At 38.0% G+C, this 22,875-nt stretch overlaps 1 protein-coding gene and 1 long non-coding RNA gene across 2 annotated transcripts; one reads left to right on the top strand and one right to left on the bottom strand.

The window, feature by feature from the left end:
• The first annotated feature begins 8,207 nt into the window (after positions 1–8,207).
• LOC115625530 lies at positions 8,208–11,330 on the top strand. Its single transcript, XR_003995530.1, has 3 exons — positions 8,208–8,250; positions 10,067–10,216; positions 11,174–11,330. It is a non-coding gene; the product is annotated as an uncharacterized LOC115625530 (long non-coding RNA).
• A 1,171-nt stretch (positions 11,331–12,501) lies between these two features.
• Positions 12,502–14,885, bottom strand: LOC115625061 (major heat shock 70 kDa protein Ab). The gene has a single exon (XM_030519934.1). It carries the CDS (start codon positions 14,577–14,579, stop codon positions 12,657–12,659), a length of 1,923 nt encoding a protein of 640 aa, XP_030375794.1. The 5' UTR covers positions 14,580–14,885; the 3' UTR covers positions 12,502–12,656.
• Between the last annotated feature and the right edge of the window lie 7,990 nt (positions 14,886–22,875).

Here is a 22,875-nt window from a genome sequence, read left to right as displayed (position 1 = left end):
GTTTGCACCAACAAATATCAAAAACGCTGTAGTATAAAATGTTCCTAGTCTACCTATACATAATTGATTAAAATAAAATAATTTATTTCAAATTAAAGATAGTCTGATCTTTTTCTTTGTAATACTTACGTTCGTATCAAATTTCCCAGGGGAGAGTAAAACTTTTAAATAAGAAATTTCTACAAGAATCGTTTTTTTGTGGGCGTATTATTGTAAATGGTGGAAACGGTCTCATATTTTTGGCACGCCAATGTAAAAGATAAGAATCCTTTCAATGGGAGGTAGTAGATAGTTGTCCCATGAGTCAACTTGTGTAACATCATTGGACGTGAGAGCGAAACAGAAGCATATGTCGATTAAATGATATCATGATAGTTTTTCCCGTGTTATGTCTTATTCCTTATGTGTAGAATGTAATGATATTTCAAAAATGTTTCAAATAACAACAATGCTTTTCACATAAGAAGAAGTTTGCAAAGTATATACTATACTAAAATAATTAATTAAGATGGATTTAGGGATAAACGTTATATTTGTCAAGATATACAGGTGTACATTAATGATATCTGACAAAAAATGACCAGTCAAGATTGTATTTAACAAGAAAGAAATGCTAATGTCGAGCTCAACTCTTAAATACCCTGTACCTCCCACCAAAAAGGAAAAAAATATTAAATATTAATTGAATTATTTAATTAAATTAAATACAAATTATTCAATACATACATATATTATATGCGTGCATGTATGCAACACAAAGTTGAACCAAAGCAGCAACAACAACAACAGCTGCGGGGAGAGCTCCAGACAGCGCATGGGCGGCGATTTTATTTATGGCTATAACTTTCTTCAGAATTGACCTATCATGATGAAACTTGGCACACGGACACACAAGCACTAACTGGATGTAACTACCTTGATTTCAAAATTCCATGAATTACGGAAGTTATACAAAAAACACGAATTACGGGGGAGTGGGGGGTGTATCAGAATAAAAACACAAACTTGACCTGCCTAGAGCTCAGGGGAACCTGGATACCAAGTTTGGTCATTCTAGCTCTTGTACCTTCTGAGATCCTTGCGCTCATGGACGGACATGGCTATATCGACTCGGTTTGTCACCCTGATGAAGAATATATATACTTTGTGGGGTCTGCCACGCCTCCTTTTGCGTGTTACATACATTCGCACAAAACTAGGATAGGCTTTCCCTCTTTGGGTACAGGCTATAAAAATAAATAGGCGACACTCGCGATTGCTCATTGGCCGCTTTTCTTTTAACAACTTTAAATTCCGGACACAGCTATTAATGCAGTTAAAATACTTTCGTTTCTATTCACTTTTTAAAAACTTGTTCTCGGTGCTGACTGGACTCGTCTGCACTCTCTGACGGTAGGAAATAGAAAAGGCCGAAGGTTAGCTTCTATCGTCTGATATAGCCCTTTCCATGGGCGTAGCCAGGATTTAGTCCAGGGGGCGCAAGATTTTTTTGGCCGATTTTTTACTATCAAATTATTTGCACTCTAAAAAAACACATGAAAAATATGGAAGAATAGGAAAAAATTAAATTCAAAATATTGAAAATTTGAAATTTCAAATGCAATAAAATGTAAAAAACTTCCTAGAAAATAAGAAGATTTGTGATCGTGGAACTAATATAAAGTTGGCCCCATGCGACATCGAGAGTGTAAAATTTAAGAATTTGAAATTATGTATTCTTACATAAATGATAAATTTTTATATACTTTAAAATGATTGAAATCTAGATGAATAACACCGGCTGCGAAAAAAATAAAGTGGCGTGCAAACGGGGAGAAAAATATGTAATTTTTCTAATGGGTCCTGCTCTCAGTTTGAAAATCAATTTATAGTATCAACTCTAGTTAGAATAGAATTTGTTTACAAGCTAAAATGGAATGGGAGCCGTATCTGGGGTCGGGGCAGTTATCAAAAGCACGTTATGGCAGATAAAGAAATCTAAAATCATTTTGTTTCGACAGTTCAGAACTGAAACTGCATTTTCTGAACTGTTATACCAAAACTATTTTTAAGAGACAATAATGCACAACGTTTTAAAATTAGGCGCATTAATATATATTGCCTCAGGTTTCGATAAAATCAGCGAACTGTTGGCCGGTAAAACAACTTATTTGCCCCGTTGCCCAAAATCAACCTTAGCACTAAATATAGGGCTAGTAAAGAGTTATAAGTTGGGCATATATATATAGGTATATATTCTCAACATTATATCTTCAGAGCAATCTAGCTGATAAATTAACCGTAGCCATAAAATGGATATTTTTTCGTGATTTTTGTACAATGCGGCACAAATTCAAATTTGTCTGCAACATTTTTGATCCATTCAGAATCTAGGGGGGGGGGGGGGGGGGGGTGGGGGTTCAGCTGCCCGCTTTGCACCCCCCTCGCTACGGCCATGGCGCCATGATAGGAGATAGGATAAAATTTTCGCCATGCCAACCGTCAACAACTAAATAAGGCCGCTAGGTGGCGCTAAGTGTAACAATAAATATTTACGATCTACAACCGTTGGAGCCTCGATAAAAGCCCCTATTAGAATCATTTTGTTTTTTTTAGAATGTTCTTTTATTTGTTTATAGAAATTGTGTTTTGAAACAATAATTAGAATTTCGAATTGCTGTCTCCAAGGTATAGCTTATCGTCGTCCGATCCCAAAATTATAAGGAGGAAGAGCCCGGACGTAATTTAAACGATAATCATCTGAAAGAAAATGTTATACTTTGTATACCCTCGGACTTCAAAAAAGTCTTAAGAGACTTTAACTTATAATAAAGCAAATAAAGTTTATGTAATAATAATTACTTGGGGTTTGATGGGGTTCTTGAATTATTAAATAAATGTAATTCCGATGGAACATACAAGTATGAACAGAAAGAACATAGGTGTGCAAATTTTTGTATAAGTCTGTGGTAATAATAATAATTTTCCAATGAATAATTTGATTTTATAAAATTATTGAACGGTCAGAAAATGCAGTATTAGGGTAATAAATGTATTGATCGATTGAGATTGAGATGTTTTTAATTTTCAAGACCGGTAAAAAAATATAATCCACGGGACTGCGATTTATTATTGGAATAGTCAAATGAATCTGTCTGCGCTGCTTCATACTATGTGTATATGGAATATATATTTACTCCGCTCAGATGACAGCTAAAAGCTCACAAGACATTTTTATTATCTATACTATTATAAAGAGGTAACATTTGATTTTTGTTTATTTGAATTGAAAAGGCTCCGAAGCTATTAGAAAGAATTCATTGTAGGAAAGCTACACTATCCCCGGCTAACATAGGTAATATATTAACAAAAAAGATAGGAATCCATACTAGAACACCAATGAAATGGCTTACTTAGAAAGCTCCTGAACAGGGTGCTGTTAGTTCAGAATCATCCTCTAAACATTATATCACTTTAAATATTAAGGCAATATTATTCAAAAGGCTCCAGTAACTCAGTTAGTAACTCATAGCAAAAAGAAGGGTGTGAGTGTGTGTGTGTAACTAGAATTGGAAGACGTTACCCGCTTTCTCTAGCTATCCATACATACAGCTTATTAAACTGCAATGTTGTATTCACTTTGCGAACTCACTGTAAGGGTACGCACCACGATAATAAATTCCCGGGGGCCCCTGCGCGAGTGAGTAGAAGACGCTGCTCAGGCAGAAGACCGCCAGCAATAAAATTTTGGCGTACATAGCGTTTATGTCTTTTGGAAGAAGATGATATTTCGTCTGTTTGGCTATAAATAGAAGCGAGAGAGAAGATGGGCTAATGGCAAAATTAAGGATTCCAAACAGGTAGAGCTATGAGTTCCACCCTTAAGAAATGAGGGCTTCTGTGGTTAGTTTTAAAGAGCACCAACAGTCGAAAATGTTCAAATAAATCATTTGTAGAATCAGATGTAAAGCCAATATTTCTCAATTAATTTAATTTCACATTCAGGTGCTGTGATCTCTCAAACCTCAGTGATCAGTGACTCGGTCACTTACCAAAGAAGATCCATATCTTCGGCTGAACAACTCAACCGAAACTTAAAACTTTGGATATTATAGCTAGTACCAAAAATATTTACCCGAAATTTATGGTGATGTTCACTTCGATGCGAATATAACAATAGAAACAGAACACTCTTGCACCATTATATATACCCGTAGTTAATTCGAAACGATCACCGTAAAGTTATGAAATAATTGTGTATCGAGAAAACGGTCTCTATGTCAGGTTCATACCCCTTTGGTCACAAGGGTATTTGTTCTGTATAGCGTTTTAAATTCAGCATCTCTAATGTAGCATCTGATTATATAACGGTGTATCTGGTAAGGCGGGGAGTAACTGCTATGTATCGAATTGCTATCGAATTATCACAAAGGACAGCAGGACAGGTAGTTGCGAATGCACCCACATATGGCGTGATGCCTATATATATATAACGAATATAACGCAAAAGTGGAGGGGTAGCAGACCCAACAAAGTATGTATATACTTGTATATATTTTTTTAATCAGGCTAGACGAATCACCCGTCTGTTTGCACAAAAGGTTCTCAGGAAGTACTTGTTGTCCAGGTTCCCCAATGCCTTAGGCAGAAAAATTGTATGTTTTTTATACATTGTACCCAAGGGGTAAAAGGGTATGCTAATTTTGTGCGAATGTTACATACATGTAAGGAGGCGTGGCGGACCCCACAACGTGCATATATTCTTGATTGGGATGACGAGGCGAGTCGATATAGCCATGCCCGTCAGTATGACCACAAGGATCTCAGTAGGTACAAGCTGGGATAGAGAACCAATATCTAGGTTTCCCTAAGCCGTAGGCAGGCCAAGTTTGTATATTTTTCTGTCAGGACAAACTATTTTATAATTTAATTCTAGAAATTACTAGCTCTGAATGTCACATTATTTATACATACATACATATATACAGGGTGTGCCATCTTTTATGTCGGTATGTAAATATTGAATAACTTTGTCATTAGTGAACCGATTGACTTGAGTAGACCAGTGTTGAAAACCTCAATTCAGCACAATTTTAATCATGAATCGCTTCACTCCGAAAGAACGCGCTGAAATAGTGATGCTTTACATTGAAAATAGTCGTTCAGTTGTGTTAACTTAACGTGCATATCGTCGAAAATATCGCGACAAACAGGCACCATCTGACAACACTATTCGGCGTTTGTTTTCAAATTTTGTTGAGCACGGGACAGTGGGAGATCGTCCATCAACGTTGATTGTTCATCAACGACCAAGACGTTCCAATGAACTGATTGAAATGGTAAGAGAGAGTGTTGCCCAGGACCCAAATGTGTCGTATTGCCCACCGTGTTCAGCATTTTAACGTCAGTGGAACCACTTTGCGGCGCATTTTAAAGGACGATTTGCATTTGTTTCCGTATAAAGTGCAATTAACTTAAAGAATTTTGCCGACAGACTGTCCACGTCGCTTGAAATACGGCCAAACAGTTGCTCGAATGGTTGACACTAAACCTGATTTTTGGAAGCAAATTTTGATGACTGACGAGGCCCATTTCACACTCTCTGGCGGCGTTAACAAGCAAAATTACCGCATTTGGGGAACGGAAAATCCACACGAGATTCATGAAACACCATTGCATGATCAAAAAGTGACTGTTTGGGCCGGTGTCTGCGCCAAAACCATCATTGGGCCATTTTTCTTCAAAGAAGGCGAAACAGTTGATGGGAATCGATATCGGTGGATGTTGGCTCATTATGTCTGCCCGCAATTGCGTGAAAAAGGTCTGAACGGTTACTGGTTTCAACAAGACGGTGCGCCATGCCATACTGCAAATAAAACAATTCAGTTTTTGCAACGAAAATTCCCTGGACGTCTGGTATCAAAAAAAGGCGATATTGATTGGCCATCCAGATCTCCAGATTTGACGCCTCCGGACTTCTTTTTGTTGGGATATTTGAAAAGCAAAGTTTACGCCGGCAAGCCTCAAACCATTGACGAGCTCAAGGCAAATATTCGTGCAGAAATCATCGCTATACCACCTGAGATGCTAGAAAAAGTGATGGAAAACGCAGCAAAAAGGGCACATTTTGCTGTGTCCAATAAAGGCGGCCACTTGATTGATGTTGTTTTCAAAAATTAGTCTGAAGAAATTGTACAGAACCAAAAATAAAAATATCTCATACTTGAAAATCGGTTGTTTATTTTCAATGATATTCAATGTTTACATACCGACATAAAAGATGGCGCACCCTGTATATATATGGAAAGTAGATTTATTTGTTTAATTCTTACATAATTTCAAACGAGAAAGTACTTTCATAACAGTATATGTCCACAGATATACTTACATTAAGTGGTATGGTCACGGAAATTGATTTAAGTTAAATCAATTTTCAGCTTGGGGCCTTCTCTTGGCAACAACGATAAGTTACGGTAAATGTTCCGGGACAGAAGGGTCTTCTTCCTAAGTTTACTTTCAAAATAAATTAAATTTTAAATACAATAAAATTTACATAACGCTTATAACTTCTGAACGAATGATTTTGTCGTTCTAATTGCCGTTGGACACGGATGAAATATGTATTCTTATGTCAGGATCCTTCCTAAGAAGAAAACCTCCATTAAAGCCGTATCTCCTTTTATAGTAATGTAACGACGCTCTAGGATGCTGCGACATGCAGGGCGTCGTCACGAGCGAGACGGCAGCAGAGGCGTAGGATATAAGTGTAGTTGTAAGTTTAACACAGAAGTTTAGTGAATTGAATTGGAATTGAATTATTTATTTGAGCTCTGGGGTGGCCATTTACTACCATTTACCATTACCATTTTCGTATTATTTATCATTAAATTTCCATGTAATTTAATTGTTAATATTTTGTAGGCCTTCCTTTGGCCTTAATAACGGCTTGTAAGGGCTGGAATTCGCCAAACTGTATATTAATGAACCAGATTAGTTTTGGGAAAACTTTATTTTTAGTGATGAACCTAAATATAATATAATTGATGAGCTATGGAGCCGCGTGCAGACGGAGTGGTGCATGATTCCAAGCGACCACATACTAAATCTAGTTAATAGTATGCCCAATCACAAAAATAGGGTAATTAAAGCTAAGGGTATTTGGACCAAAAATTACAGAAAAAGTTATACATAAAAACAAGTAAAAAAGCTAAAGTCGAGTGTCCCGACTTTGAAATACTCTGTACATATGTGTACAATAATTATAGAAATTAAAAAAAGTAAGAGAATTAAAACAAAAATTTCCCAATTGAGATCGAAATTCCAAGAATTACGGGAGTTATCGCGATTTGCATGGGAGAGGGGGGGTGGGAGTGAAATTCCAAAATACACATTTTCTGCGTATTCACATAAGGCATCTGGGACTAAAATTTGGTGTCCCTAGGTCTTATACTCTCCGAGATATAGGCGATTATACGAATGGAAAATCGGGAAAACCCCCATAGGGGGAAGTGGGGGGAAAATCAAAAAAATAAAACAAACTTGCACAGCGTACACACATAACGCATCTTTGTGTCTCTAGCTCTTATAGTCTCTGAGATCCAGGTGTTCATACGGGCAGACGGACAGACAGACAGGGCTAGATCGACTCGTCTCGTCATGCTAATCAAGAATATATATACTATGTGGGGTCTGCCACGCCTCCTTCTGCCTGTTACATTTTCAGCTCCCGCAAACCTAATATACTCTTGTACATTTTATGTACAGAGCATAAAAACATAAAATTTTTCTGCCTAAGGCAAACAGACGGGTGATTCGTCTAGCCTGATTAAAAAATATATACAAGTATATATGTACATACTTTGTGGGGTCTGCCACGCCTCCACTTTTGCGTTATATTCGCACTAAAATAGTATACCCTTAAACCCTTTAGGTATTATATATACCCATATGTGGATGTTTTCGTAACTACCTGACCTACCGTCCTTTATGATAGTTCAATAGCAATTAGATACAGAACAGTTTCCAGATACACCGTCATATCATCAGAAGCTATGTATATTAGAGATGCTGCATTTAAAACGCTATACAGAACAAACACCTTTATGACCAAGGGAGTATAAACCTGACATAGCGACCGTTTTCTCGATAGACAATTATTTCATAACTTTACGGTGATCGTATCGAATTAGCTACGGGTATATATAATGGTGCAAGAGTGTTCAGTTTCTAGTGTTACATTCGCATCGAAGTGAACATCACCATAAATTTCGGGTAAATATATTTGGTACTAGCCATAATATCCAGAGTTTTAAGTTTCGGTTGATATTTCTAGCCCAAGTTCCATTCTTAGTAAAACAACAATCATGTCTTAAAACAAGTAAAAAAGCTAAAGTCGGGTGTCCCGACTTTGAAATACTTTGTACATATGTTTACAACAATTATAGAAAATAAAAAAAATTAAGAAAAAAAAAAAAAATTTGATCGATTTTACCTCGGTATTCTCGGTTTATAATTGCACATTTACATAGCAATTGCGTCTGTGTGAGTGTATGTATGCCTATGCGCATTTATTCGTGTCTGTGTAAACATGTTAGCAGTCAACCAAACAGCAACATCAACAACAGCCGCGGGCAGCGCTTGAGCAGCGCTGCAGCAGCAAATATATTTATTTATTTATTTATGGCTATAACTTCTCGTTAAATCGGTCTCTCATAGTGAAACTTGGCATACGGACACATAATAACCAACTGGGGGTATTTCGAAATTCCAAGAATTACGGGAGTTACGATTTGCGGGGTAGAGGGGGGAGGGAGGGAAATTCCAAAATATACATTTTCTGCGTATTCACATAAGGCATCTGGGATTAAAATTTGGTGTTCTTAGGTCTTATAGTCTCCGAGATATATGCGATTATACGAATGGAAAATCAGGAAAACCACCATAGTGGGAAGTGGGGGGGGGGGGGGGGGAATCAAAAAAATAAAACAAACTCGTATAGAATACATACATAAGGAATCTTTGTGCAAAATTTGGTGTCTCTATCTCTTATAGTCTCTGAGATCCAGGTGTTCATACGGACGGACGGACAGACAGACAGGGCTAGATCGACTCGTCTCGTCATGCTGATCAAGAATATATATACTATTGACGAAATTCTGTAGCGGGGGAAGGGGGGGCAAAATTCCAAAAAATAAAATAAACTCGTCCTTTCTCGGACCTAGGAGAATCTGGATACCAAATTTGGTTATTCCAGCTTTTATAGTTTCTGAGATCCTCGCGTTCATCCAGACGGACAGACGGACGGACATGTCTAGATCGATTTCTCTCGTCATGCTGATCAAGAATATATATACTTTATGGGGTCGGAGATGCTTCCTTCTGTATGTTACATACTTTGCACAAACCTAATATACCCTTTTTACCCTACGGGTACAGGGTATAACAAGAAAAGAATGCTAAAGTCCAGAAAGCTCAACTCTTAAATATCCTGTACCTCCCACCAAGAAGGAAAAAAAACAGCTGCGGGCAGCGCTACAAGCAGAGCATGGGCAGCGATTTTATGTATGGCTATAACTTTCTTCAGAATTGACCTATCATGATAAAACTTGGCATGCAGACACATAATCACTAACGGGATGTAGTTAGTTCGAAATTCCAAGAACTACGAGAGTTATAAGAAAATAAACTTGACCTGCCTAGGGCTCATGGGAATCTGGATACCGAGTTTGGTTATTCCAGCTCTTGTACCTTCTGAGATCCTTGCTCATACAGACGGACGGACGGACATGGCTATATCGACTCGGTTTGTCACCCTGATGAAGAATATATGTATATACTTGTACTTTGTGGGGTCTGCCACGCCTCCTTCTGTGTGTTACATACATTCGCACAAAACTAGTATAGCCTTTTACCCTTTGGGTACAGGCTATAATGATTGATCTGAACATTTTCGACTGCTGGTGCTGGTGCTCTTTAAAACTCACCACAGTTAGTCACAATTTCTTAAGGGTGGAATTCATTTCTCTATCTGTTTGGAATCCTTTATTTTGCTCACTAATGCCATCTGCTCTCTCGATTCTATTTATAGCCAAACGGACGAAATATCACCTTCTTCAATAAATAATAAACACTATGTTCGCCAAACTTTTATTGCTGGCGGTTTTCTGCCTGAGTAGCGTCTTCCACTCACTCGCGCAGTGGCCCCCGGGATATTATTATCGTAACCCATCCCCATACGGTGAGTTCGAAAAGCGAATATAACATTGAATTTTATAGGCTGTGTGGAGAGCTAGAGAAATCAGTTCTTAAAGCTATCCCTTTTCTGGGTAATATCTTCTAATTATAGTTATTTATTTAACATAATAAACATATCTTATGACCTTCTAGTTATAGTTATCTCAGCGGAGTAAAATATATTCCATATACGAAAAGTATGAAGCAGAGCAGACAGATTCATTTGACACTTCCAATTCTAAACATATTCGAATACTCAATCGATCAATACATTTATTATTCTAATACTGCACTAATTCGCGTCATTTTTATACCCTGTACCCGTAGGGTAAAAAGGGTATATTAGGTTTGTGCAAAGTATGTAACATACAGAAGGAAGCATCTCCGACCCCATAAAGTATATATATTCTTGATCAGCATGACGAGAGAAATCGATCTAGACATGTCCGTCCGTCTGTCCGTCTGGATGAACGCGAGGATCTCAGAAACTATAAAAGCTAGAATAACCAAAGTTGGCATCCAGATTCTCCTAGGTCCGAGTAAGGACGAGTTTATTTTATTTTTTGGAATTTTGCCCCCCCTTCCCCCGCTACAGAATTTCGTCAATAGCGTCCACATTTCAAATGCTACCTAAATCAAACTTTGCACACATAATTTATATATAATTGTCTACTGTTGTATAAAATTTTATTCAATTCGGTCAATTCTAAGAAAAGTTATTAGCGAAACAAATTCTCGCCAGTACAACCCCCACAAACTGCAGCAAGTTCGCTCTTCTTCTTCCTCTTTTTGCTGCTGCTTTGGGCGCATATAACTCAGTGACGGAAGTTTACCTGGGTACAGGGTATTACACTGTCGGGCTTGCTCGACTGTAGCGTTCTCTCTTGTTTAATAAATAGTAATAAAATACCATTAAAGAAGACTTCATTGAAGATATACAAAGTATACAATTTTCTTTCAGCTGATGGTCGTTCTGATTACTTCAAGGATATTCGTCCTATTGGGCGATAAGCTTGACCTCCCTCTATACCTTGGAGACAGCTAATTGAATTTTTAAATATTGTTTCAAAACACATTTCCGGTAAATAAATAAAAGAACATTCTAAAAAAAAACAAAACGGCTCTTAAACAATAGATATTGTTGTGATTTCAAATCGGTGTACTATAAAAAGAGATACGGCTTTAATGGAGGTTTTGTTCGCAGGAAGGATCCTTCTGTGTTCAACTTACTGCTGGCTAGAGCGTCGTTTCATTACTATAAAAGGAGATACGGCTTTAATGGAGGTTTTGTTCGCAGGACATAACAATTTATATTTTATCCGTGCCCACCGACAATTAGAACGACAAATAAAAATTTTATTGTTTTTTTAATTTAATTTATTTTGAAAGTAAAATTATCGACACCGTAACTTATCGTTGTTGCCAAGAGAAGGCCACAGCTGAAAATTGCTGAAATTTGAACAAATTTCCGTGACCATACCACTTAATGATATTTGTCGACATATACTGATAGAAATGTACTTTTGAAATTATGTAAGAATTAAACAAATAAATCGACTTTCCAAATTTCGAAAATTGGTTAGGGATTACAATATTTGCGGCTTTCTGTTTAGCAATTTATTTACTCCCAGTTTTTATTGGCCCCTGACAAATGTTTAATATATATATATTTACGTATATTTGACACCAAACTAAAATACATGTCTTAAAACTACATCTACAAATACCTGGCTGATATTATATAAGCCAAAACTTGAATTCTTAAGGAAGTTCTTACACTGAGGAATGCTGATATTTTTAAATACCATCTTGATTTGTGCTTTTTTGTCAGATAACAGAATAATTATTTAAATAAAAAGTACATCTTGACAAATATATCGTAATTATCCTCTAAAGTATATACATTACTAACTTCTTGTTATTCGTAAAGCATTGTTCTCACGTCCAATGATGTTGCATAAGTTGGTCCATGGTACAACTATTTACTTACTACCTCCCTTTGAAAGGATTCTTATCTCTTACATTGGCGTGCCAAAAATATGAGACCGTTCCCACCATTTACAATAATACGCTCACAAAAAAACGAATCTTGTAGAAATTTCCTATTTAAAAGTTTTACCCTCCCCTGGGAAATATGATGCGAACGTAAATATTACAAAGAAAAAGATCAGACTATCTTTAATTTGAAATAAATTATTTTATTTTAATCAATTATGTATAGGCAGACTGGAACATTTTATATTACAGCGTTTTTGATATTTGTTGGTGCAAACCAATTTCGTTTTTAGATACGTTTCCATTAAATTATAAATTTAATTTGGCGAAACAAACATCTTAATCAGTCTCAACGTAAAATACATAAATAAATTGTAATACTTAATTTTATGTGCTACGACTATACTTGAAAGCTAACCCCCCGCCCCTAGAACTGTATGACAGCTCGCTTAGTCCACCTCCTCCACAGTAGGACCATTGTAGCTGGCTCCCCCGAAACCTCCCGACTGTTGACCGCAGTTGGCAGCGTTCGGCTGACCACCCGCCTGATGCATTTTGGTCATTATGGGCGAGCAATGCTGTGTCAGCTCCTTGAGCCTGTACTCGAACTCGTCCTTCTCGGCGGTGGTGTTCGTATCCAACCATTTTATGGTCTCGTTGCACTTCTCCAGCAACGAGGATTTGTCGCTCTCGCTGAGTTTGTCTGCACTGGCTTGTTCCGCAGCCTGCTTCACGCCAAAGACATAGCTTTCCAGACTGTTGCGTGCCGCTATGCGCTGGCGGTGTTTCTCATCCTCCTCGGCGTAGCGCTCGGCTTCGTTCACCATGCGGTCGATCTCCGCCTGCGACAGACGACCCTTGTCGTTCTTGATCGTGATGTTCTTCGCCTTGCCTGTACTCATCTCCTTGGCCGTCACATTCAGGATGCCGTTGGCGTCCATATCAAAGGTGACCTCGATTTGGGGCACGCCACGAGGCGCTGGCGGAATTCCGGAGAGGTCGAATGTGCCCAGTGCGTTGTTGTCGCGCGTCATGGCACGCTCGCCCTCGTACACCTGAATGGAGACACCAGGCTGGTTGTCCGCATACGTGGAGAAGGTCTTGGTCTGCTTGCAAGGTATGCGGCAGTTTCGTTCAATCAACTTCGTCATTACGCCACCGGCGGTTTCAATGCCCAAAGATAGTGGCGCCACGTCCACAAGCAGCACGTCCTGGATCTTGCCACTCTGGTCGCCGCTAAGAATGGCAGCCTGCACTGCGGCTCCGTAAGCCACAGCCTCGTCGGGGTTGATAGACAGGTTCAGACTCTTTCCGCAGAAGAATTGCTGCAAAAGGCTCTGAACCTTAGGAATGCGTGTGGAGCCACCGACCAGCACAATATCGTGAATTTGCTGCTTGTCCATCTTGGCGTCGTTCAGCGCTTTCTCCACTGGTGCCAGTGTCTGGCGGAAGAGGTCGGCGCATAACTCCTCGAAGCGGGCGCGGCTCACCTTCGTGTAAAAGTCCTGGCCCTCGAACAATGCATCTATTTCAATGGTAGCCTCAGTGCTGGACGAAAGCGTCCGCTTCGCACGCTCAGCTGCTGTTCGCAGACGTCGCAGTGCACGTGGATTGGAGCGCAGATCCTTCTTGTACTTGCGCTTGAACTCGTCGGCCAAATGGGTCACCAGGCGGTTGTCAAAGTCTTCGCCACCCAGATGAGTGTCGCCGGCAGTAGCTCGCACCTCAAATAGCGAGCCCTCGTCGATGGTCAGTATGGAGACATCGAAGGTGCCACCGCCAAGATCAAATATCAACACATTTCGCTCTCCCTTGAGGTTCTTATCGAGGCCGTAGGCGAGAGCTGCAGCCGTCGGTTCATTGATAATTCGCAGGACATTCAGGCCGGCAATGTGGCCTGCATCTTTGGTGGCCTGGCGCTGGGAATCATTGAAGTAGGCGGGAACTGTGATAACGGCGTCTGTGATGGTCTGTCCCAGATACGCCTCTGCTGTCTCCTTCATCTTCGTGAGTACCATGGAGCTGATCTCTTCCGGTGCAAACCTTTTCTGTTCGCCCTTAAACTCGACACCAATCTTCGGCTTTCCACCTTCGCTGATTACCTTAAATGGCCAGTGCTTGATGTCCTCCACAATTTTGGGGTCGTCATATTTGCGGCCAATCAATCGCTTCGCATCGAAAACTGTGTTCTTTGGATTCATTGCCACCTGGTTCTTGGCCGCGTCGCCGATGAGGCGCTCAGAGTCTGTGAATGCCACATAGCTGGGCGTAGTGCGGTTGCCTTGGTCGTTGGCAATAATCTCCACCTTTCCGTGCTGGTAAACACCCACGCAGGAGTACGTGGTGCCCAAGTCAATACCAATAGCAGGCATTTTGGTTTTCCTTGCTTCTTTACTTTACTTTTCTTCAAACTGTTAAACGAAACTTTGTGTTGCTGAAGTTCAATTCTTTTTCAACGTTGTACTTTTTAGCTTTATTTTATTTAATTATTTCACTTGTGGATGTAAACGCTTTGGTTTAAATATTTTTTTCGCTTGGTTGCCTTCTTCTTGCTTAGCTTTCGCTTCACGATGTGTTTGCTTTGATTGCTTGATTTCAATTGTGCCGAAGAGAAATTCAGTGGCCCTATTTATACTCGGGCGGTCTATAGTGGAAATTTCGAGACCCGCTCTTCGAGAAGCTACTCGATTATCCGGAATATCTGTGCGCGTGCGAGCGGGATGACTATAGGTTCCTTTTGTGGTGGTGAGTGAGAAGGTAATTTTAAGAGAGGGAGAATGCTTGTTTTAACAAACTGGCAAAGAAATCAAATAAGTGCTAAGAAATTTCTGGAATCATTCGCTACGTTGTTGTTGTTGCTTGAATATCAAAAAGAGCTTCGACCTACCTTAACAAATACAGTGAGCTCAGCCTGTTGAAGATATTTAAATTCTTCTTAATACAATATTTTTCGTTATGTTGGAGTTCAACATAAACAAGAAAGGAATGCTAAAGTCGAGCAGACTCAACTCTTAAATGCACAGGGTATACCACCTCACAAAAAAAATATTATTAAAAAAATTTCATGAATTTAATTAATAATATAAAATAATTAATAATTAATAAATATAAAATATTCCATACATTTTTTTTTATTTATTTAGTAACAGTTCGGCTCAATGTAAAATGTACAGGCGAACAAATATTTAGCTATAGCTACGAGGCCTTAAGCTAGCATTAAATAGCAATTAAGGATATTTAAATTTGTTACATATAAATATATAGGACGGGGCTTAACTTATTTGTATGTACAAATTATGTTATAGGGTCTTAAGGGTATTACTATTGTTGAGGTATCGGATTATCGTTTCTATATTAGGGGGATTGAGATCAAAAAGGGATTGGACGGGGCTTATTGTGGGGAATAGAGAATTTCTTTAGGTTGTAAATGTGGGTATTCCGACAGGATATGTTGAATGGTTATTCGCTGCGGTGCACATACGGCACAGGGGAGCTATGTGAGGACGATTAAAAAGGTAACTATAAGTGAGGTTGGTGTGGCCCAATCTTAAACGAATAATTTTCGAGAAAGTGGAGCGAGGAATTGAAAGCTTGGATTGAATTCGACGGTAGTCGTATATTGTATTCGCTTTTGTGTTGTAGGAATTGTAGTATGAGTTCATTTGATGAAAAAGAGATATTTGTTCGGATTCGAAATGTTTTTATACCCTGTACCCAAAGGGTACAAGGGTATATTAGTTTTGTGCGAGTGCACATGGAACACACAGAAGGAGGCTTGGTAGACCCCACAAAGTATGTATATTATTGATCAGGATGACAAGCCGAGTCGATTTAGCCATGTCCGTCCGACCGTCCGTCTGTCTGAATTTTGAACTAAAATTTGGTAGTCATATCCAGTTATATATCTATATATACATATATATATATAAATTATATAATGTTTAATGCACACATGTACAAGTACACAAACAAGCATAGACACGATTCTGTTGTAAATGTAAATGTACATATGTATGGAATAACAGTATCACCTTAAACCTCGAAGAGTTAAGACGTGAAACTAGCGATCTGTGCACAAGTGCTTATCTATCTATTAAAAACAACAATAACTCAAAACAAACCACTACTCAAAGTAAAATTCGCAAAGATAAAAACAACTCTACAATAGTGCAGTTAATACCTTATCTCTAAAGGGCCCCGCCCTACATATAAAAAAAAAATGAATCGCCATCCCGATTTAATTCAACACTACTGTGTAAAAACAAAAAAATAATAACAACGGCAAATACGTACTAATTACTAGAGATGACGACAGTAACTTTGGTAATGTAAATCCATTTATAATTAAAAAAGTAGTCGACCACACCTGCAATGTAAAAAAACAATAGCAGGCTCTCTACTTATCCAAACAAAAACTTACCTACAATCCCTACAACTCCTCAAACTAATGAGCTTCGTACCATCAGCGAAACCGAAATTAAAGAAGAGGTTAAGCCACAAAATGTGGTCGGTGTACACAAAATTTTCCAAAACGTCAAGAACTCTCTTAAGGAATCCGGACTCATTACTTTGACCTTTGCTTTCCTTACTCTCCCCGAAAAAATAATGATTGGCTGCGAGCAAGATGCCAACAATTTCTACGATTTGGACATCCAATCAGCGCCTGCAATCAGACTTTCAAAACATGCCGCAACTGCTGCCAAGAGGAACACACTAAGGATGACGAGACTTGCAACAGAACCGAATTCTGCACCAATTGCAAAAACGAAGCTGAAAACAACCACTCACCCATGGATAAAAACTGTCCTATATTCAGCTCCACAAATAGCCAATCCTCCGAAACAGTCATCTCCCGCGCAGCCGAACACGTCATCTAGCACATCGAAATTCGCACACAATGCCATTAATAACCTCAGCACCACGCCTACAATCAAATCTAAATAGAATCATTACATCTTACGCCGATATCGATATGGACACCACACCACTGATGCAAGACCAGCCTAATCACCAACACCCCCAGGGCGACCCCAAGCTTCGAATTTTTCACGCTAAGCAGAATACTCTTACCAAGCCCCTAAAATCTTAAGAAAAACTTGACCCGAAACTTTTAAATTCAAAAACTTAATAACACCACTGCACAGTGGTCGGGCTTGTATGGGAGCAGCGGCCAAAAATACTTATAGTGGAACTATCGTACTGAAATTTTTGCCATAGGTTTCTATATATAGTAAGATGACAATATCTCAAAATCGTCAAGATCCGATGACTATATCACATAGCTCCCATATAACTGACAGATTCAGAATGAACTCTTAGTACACAAATTTTTTTGTTTTTTATCCGAATTAAACAAAATTAAGTTTGTATCCATTAAAGAACTTTCTACATCACCTGACCAAATTTCATCAAGATCGCACCCATATATCACATAGCTCCCACATAACCGACCAGCAGCCAAAAATACTTCCAGTAGAGTTAAAGTGCTGAAATTTCGTTCTGGGCATCTGGAATATCTATACTGGAATCTATACTGTAAATATTGGTGAAAACCCTCTCCCCCCTACCCACCAGTGATTAAAAATATAAAAAATGGGTTGCTCTAGTTTTTACAAAAAAAATGTAGTTTTTAATAATATAAAAAATAAAAGTGATCAAATTTTAATATGAATGGGTTCAACAAATATCTTCTAATAAATCATACGTAGACGATAAAAATGTCGATTTGTCTCTGTTTGACAGTTCTCGTTTACCTGTTATAAAAGGGTCTGATCTCAAAAGAAGTGTTCTAATCAAATCTGTATTTGTCCATATGCGAGACATCTTCCGAGTATGCTGCAGCCGACACTTTTTGATTTCCTTATTGTTTGACTCTGCAGCTTCCTCTGAGAGCTCTCCAATCGACACCAACGCGTGCTCTATCACCTTCGGTCCATGAATTAAAATTTTATGCACTGTTGCTGGAAGATAGTACCAGGGATATATTTTGACTAGTTGTTTAGCCGTATCCAATGCATAGGTTTCGAATTTTTTGAGATTTATGGGGTATCCTGATGCTAAGGCTTGCAATATCGTTGTGCAACGGGTTATTAATTCTTCATCAATACCTGTAATTTCAGATGCCAAACTCGGGTTACTGAAAAATTTGCTGGCTGTATTTCCATCGTTGGAAGTTCCCCTGCCTCCATCCCTTGGCTTATCGACAATTAACCCAATTTTGCACTCGTCCTTTTCTCTCCAATACGTTAAGCTTTTGTTCTGCTGATCTTACTTGCCAGAGCTTAACTTCCAATTTATAGGAAATGTGCAAAAAATACTCAAAGAAACGGATATAGGAATGAAGTGGTGATAAGCCGAATTCAAAGTACTTCTCTTACACTTCTTTTAAAAGACATTTTTCTATATCCGTATCCATTTGTTGAGGAAAACAATTAGGTTTCATATAATAGTTTCTTTAGTGTTTAGCCATTCGGATTGATATTCTACAACTGAACTTTTAATCCGTTTGTACTGAACCCAAAAAGAAATTATTTTCTTGCAAATGTAACCAATACATTTCTTAAGCTTACTCAACTCGACTTCGTAGCTCTTATTTGGTCAGCCCTACCAAACTGATTACATTCTGCTTTTTTTCTGCATTTGTGCCCCTTTCAGTGCACCAAAGATCAAATATATGCATGCGTGAAAACACACAAGTATAATAAGCGCCTGCAAAAACAAAATAAAAGCAAAATGCCCAAAGAATATATAATATAAATTTCAAAAATTGAGTAACAAATAACAAAAACAAAAGCAACATCACAAAAACAAAGGGAGAGCAGCTGATTGCGTTGAAAATTGTACGCTGGAAAATAGTAAGCCGGCCTTAGTTATTTAATGAATGCACACAAATCAGCAACTTTCAGCAGCTAAACTTTACAGTTTTATTACCTAAGAACATTGACAAATACAGTGACAATACTTACAATGGGGGCATCGGGGTGCAACACAACTAAAACTTTAAGTAAACACAGAAAAGACGTTCACAAAATACACAAAAAAAAGGTTAAATTAATTAAAAACACGCAGAAAAGATTTAATCAATCAAATCAATTTAACAATAAGAATTTATTAAAGTAAATACCTTCATCTTCAAAATTCATTTTAAATTGTTAATTTTGGAACAGTCTGCCAAAAGTTTGACCACTTTGAAATGCGCTTTTGTTTTCACAAAAAGAATACTAAGTGCAGAAGTGCTGCAAAAATAAACACGTGTTCATGCTTTTAATGCTATTTTTAGAAAGTCTGGCTAGATTTCCGGGAAAAACCGGAACATTTAAGAGACAATTTGTTTACATTTTGTCCAATTATCTTGTAATCACTTTTTGGATTTTTGGCCTATGGACGCAACCACTGTGCACTGGAGAGAATTTGTTTCGCGAATAACTTAGAATTGACCGAATTGGATAAAATTTTAAACAACAGTAGATAATTATATATAAATGAATGTGCAAAGTTTGGTTATTGTAACTTTTGAAATGTGGACGTTATTGGCGAAATTCTGTAGCAGGGGAAGGGAGGCAAAATTCCAAAAAATAAAATAAACTCGTCCTTTCTCGGACATAGGAGAATCTGGATACCAACTTTGGTTATTCTAGCTTTTATAGTTTCTGAGATCCTTGCGTTCATCCAGACAGACAGACAGACGGACGGACAGACGGACGGACATGTCTAGATCGATTTCTCTCGTCATGCTGATTCAGAATATATACACTTTATGGGGTCGGAGATGCTTCCTTCTGCATGTTACATACTTTGCACCCTACGGGTACAGGGTATAAAAACAGCTCCCTACTAGCCCCTCCCAAGTACCGGCCGTCCACCTCTGCCTTAAAAATAGAGTCACCTATTTCCACTCTCGAGCTTAATATAGTTCTTTCAAAATTAAAAGGAAAATCCCCAGGCCTAGATCGTATATTTTACGCCATGCTGAAAAACCTCCATCCCTCAGTAAAGCTCTTTAATAACCACATACCTCAGCACTACAAGCTGAGTAAAATAATTCCCCTAAACAAGCCACATTCCAATAAAACTTCCCTTAACTCTTACCGATCCATATCCCAAACCCCTGGACAAAATTATCGCCAACCGGCTATGGTGGTTTGTTTCCCATAATAAATCAATTGATAGCCGTCAAACAGGTTTCAGAAAAGGAAGGTCGATTTCGGACAGTCTACTAGTTTTAGACCACTTGATTTCGTCCTCCTAAAATAATCCAATACTGCGTTAACTTTATGACCAACAGAAAAACTAAAGTTTATGCCAACTACCACTTTTCCTCAACCCTTCACCAACACAACGGCATCCCTCAGGGATCACCCCTGTCAGTTATCCTATTTACCATCGCCTTCAATAAACTTAACTCCGTAATTAATAAACATAAGCAATTTATTTTTTGTGCATACGCCGATGACTACCATATATTTAAAAAATTAAACAATAGCTCTCAAATAGACATAGACCCTTTACTCACCGGAAACTCCCCTGTTTCCTCTTTAAAGCCAATTAAAACAATTTACCATTCCGCAATAAGATCTGCTCTTGGTGCCTTCCGCTTCACTCCCATATACAACCTCCTCTTCGAAGCCAACATGATGCCAATAGATATCAGAACCAAATTTTCCACAGCCAAACTTATTAAACAAATTTTACTTTCAAGCGGATCACCACTGAAACCAACAATAGAAAAATACTTAAATCAGAAAAGCCAAACCTTAATATTCCATCCGCGCTACACAGAGCCATGAAATCAGTTTTAGATCTTGGTCTACCCTTCAAACCTTTTACCCAAGAAAGACACCCTATTCAAACCTTTTACCCAAGAAAGACACCCTATTCCTGGAATGATGTATCTTCCGCAATAGACATCTTTCTACAAACTCATTACTTTCTTACCCAAACTCATTACTCCGTTGCAAGTTTACCACCAAAAATTCCTAGAGCTGAAAAATACCTACTCATCTTACTCAACCATTTATACCGACGGCTCCAAAATGAACGGTGCAGCTTCTTTTAGCATAGTAGCTAACGATTCTCACCAGCAAAATCTATTACCTTACTGCAGTTCCATCTATACAGCCGAAATTATTGCCATCCACGAAGCAACACTTTTATCGCAACTCTCTCCTCACCCTACAGCTATCTGTACTTACTTACTCCTTCAGCAATAATCGCAATCTCCAATACTTCATATTACACATCTGCCATAAGACAATTACTATTAAAATTACAATTACTATTAAAATTAATTAAATTAATTAATTAATTAATTTAATTTAATTAATTTAATTTAATTAATTAACTAAATTAATTTAATTAATTAACTAAATTAAATATAAAATATTCCATGCATGCATACATATATTTACATTTACATCAGAATCGTGCCTTATGCGTGTTTGTGTACTTGTACATATGTATGCATGTGTGCATTGGGCCTGGTTATATGGCTATAACTTTTTTTCCAATCATTCTATCATAATGAAACTTGGTATACGGATATATACCAACTTAATGTGACTATCAAATTTTAGTTCAAAATTCCAAGAATTACGGGAGTTATAGAAAATCGTTAATAGGGTGGAGTGGGGGGTTGGATCAGAAAAAATGAACAAACTCGTCCTTTCTCGGGCTCAGGAGAATCTGTATACCAAGTTTGGTTATTCTAGCTCTTATACTTTCGGAGATCCTTGCGTTCATACAGACAGACAGACAGACAGACGGACATGGCTATATCGATTAGTCTTGTCATGCTGATCAAGAATATATATACTTTGTGGGGTCTACCAAGCCTCCTTCTGTGTGTTCCATGTGCACTCGCACAAAACTAATATACCCTTGTACCCTTTGGGTTCAACATCTCCTGTCGGAATACCCACACTTACAACCTATAAGAAATTCTCTATTCCCCACAATAAGCCCCGTCCAATCCCTTTTTGATCTCAATCCCCCTAATATAGAAACGATAATCCGATACCTGAACAATAGTAATACCCTATAACATAATTTGTACATACAAATAAGTTAAGCCCCGTCCTATATATTTATATGTAACAAATTTAAATATCCTTAATTGCTATTTAATGCTAGCTTAAGGCCTCGTAGCTATAGCTAAATATTTGTTCGCCTGTACATTTTACATTGAGCCGAACTGTTACTAAATAAATAAAAAAAAATGTATGGAATATTTTATATTTATTAATTATTTAATTATTAATTATTTTATATTATTAATTAAATTCATGAAATTTTTTTAATAATATTTTTTTTGTGAGGTGGTATACCCTGTGTATTTAAGAGTTGAGTCTGCTCGACTTTAGCATTCCTTTCTTGTTTATGTTGAACTCCAACATAACGAAAAATATTTTTACTAAGAAGAGTTTAAATATCTTCAACAGGCTGAGCTCACTGTATTTGTTATGGTAGGTCGAAGATTTTGTTGATATTCAAGCAACAACAACAAAGTAGCGAATGATTCTAGAAATTTCTTTACACTTATTTGATTTCTGTGCTAGTTTGTTAAAACAAGCATTCTCCCTCTCTTAAAATTACCTTCTCACTCGCCACCACAAAAGGAACCTATAGTCATCCCGCTCGCACGCGCACAGATATTCCGGATAATCGAGTAGC

This window comes from Scaptodrosophila lebanonensis, unplaced genomic scaffold (assembly GCF_003285725.1).
Source record: "Scaptodrosophila lebanonensis strain 11010-0011.00,11010-0021.00 unplaced genomic scaffold, SlebRS2 tig00000072-arrow-pilon, whole genome shotgun sequence".
Taxonomy (NCBI): domain Eukaryota; kingdom Metazoa; phylum Arthropoda; class Insecta; order Diptera; family Drosophilidae; genus Scaptodrosophila; species Scaptodrosophila lebanonensis.
This window is presented reverse-complemented; position numbering and strand designations above follow the sequence as displayed.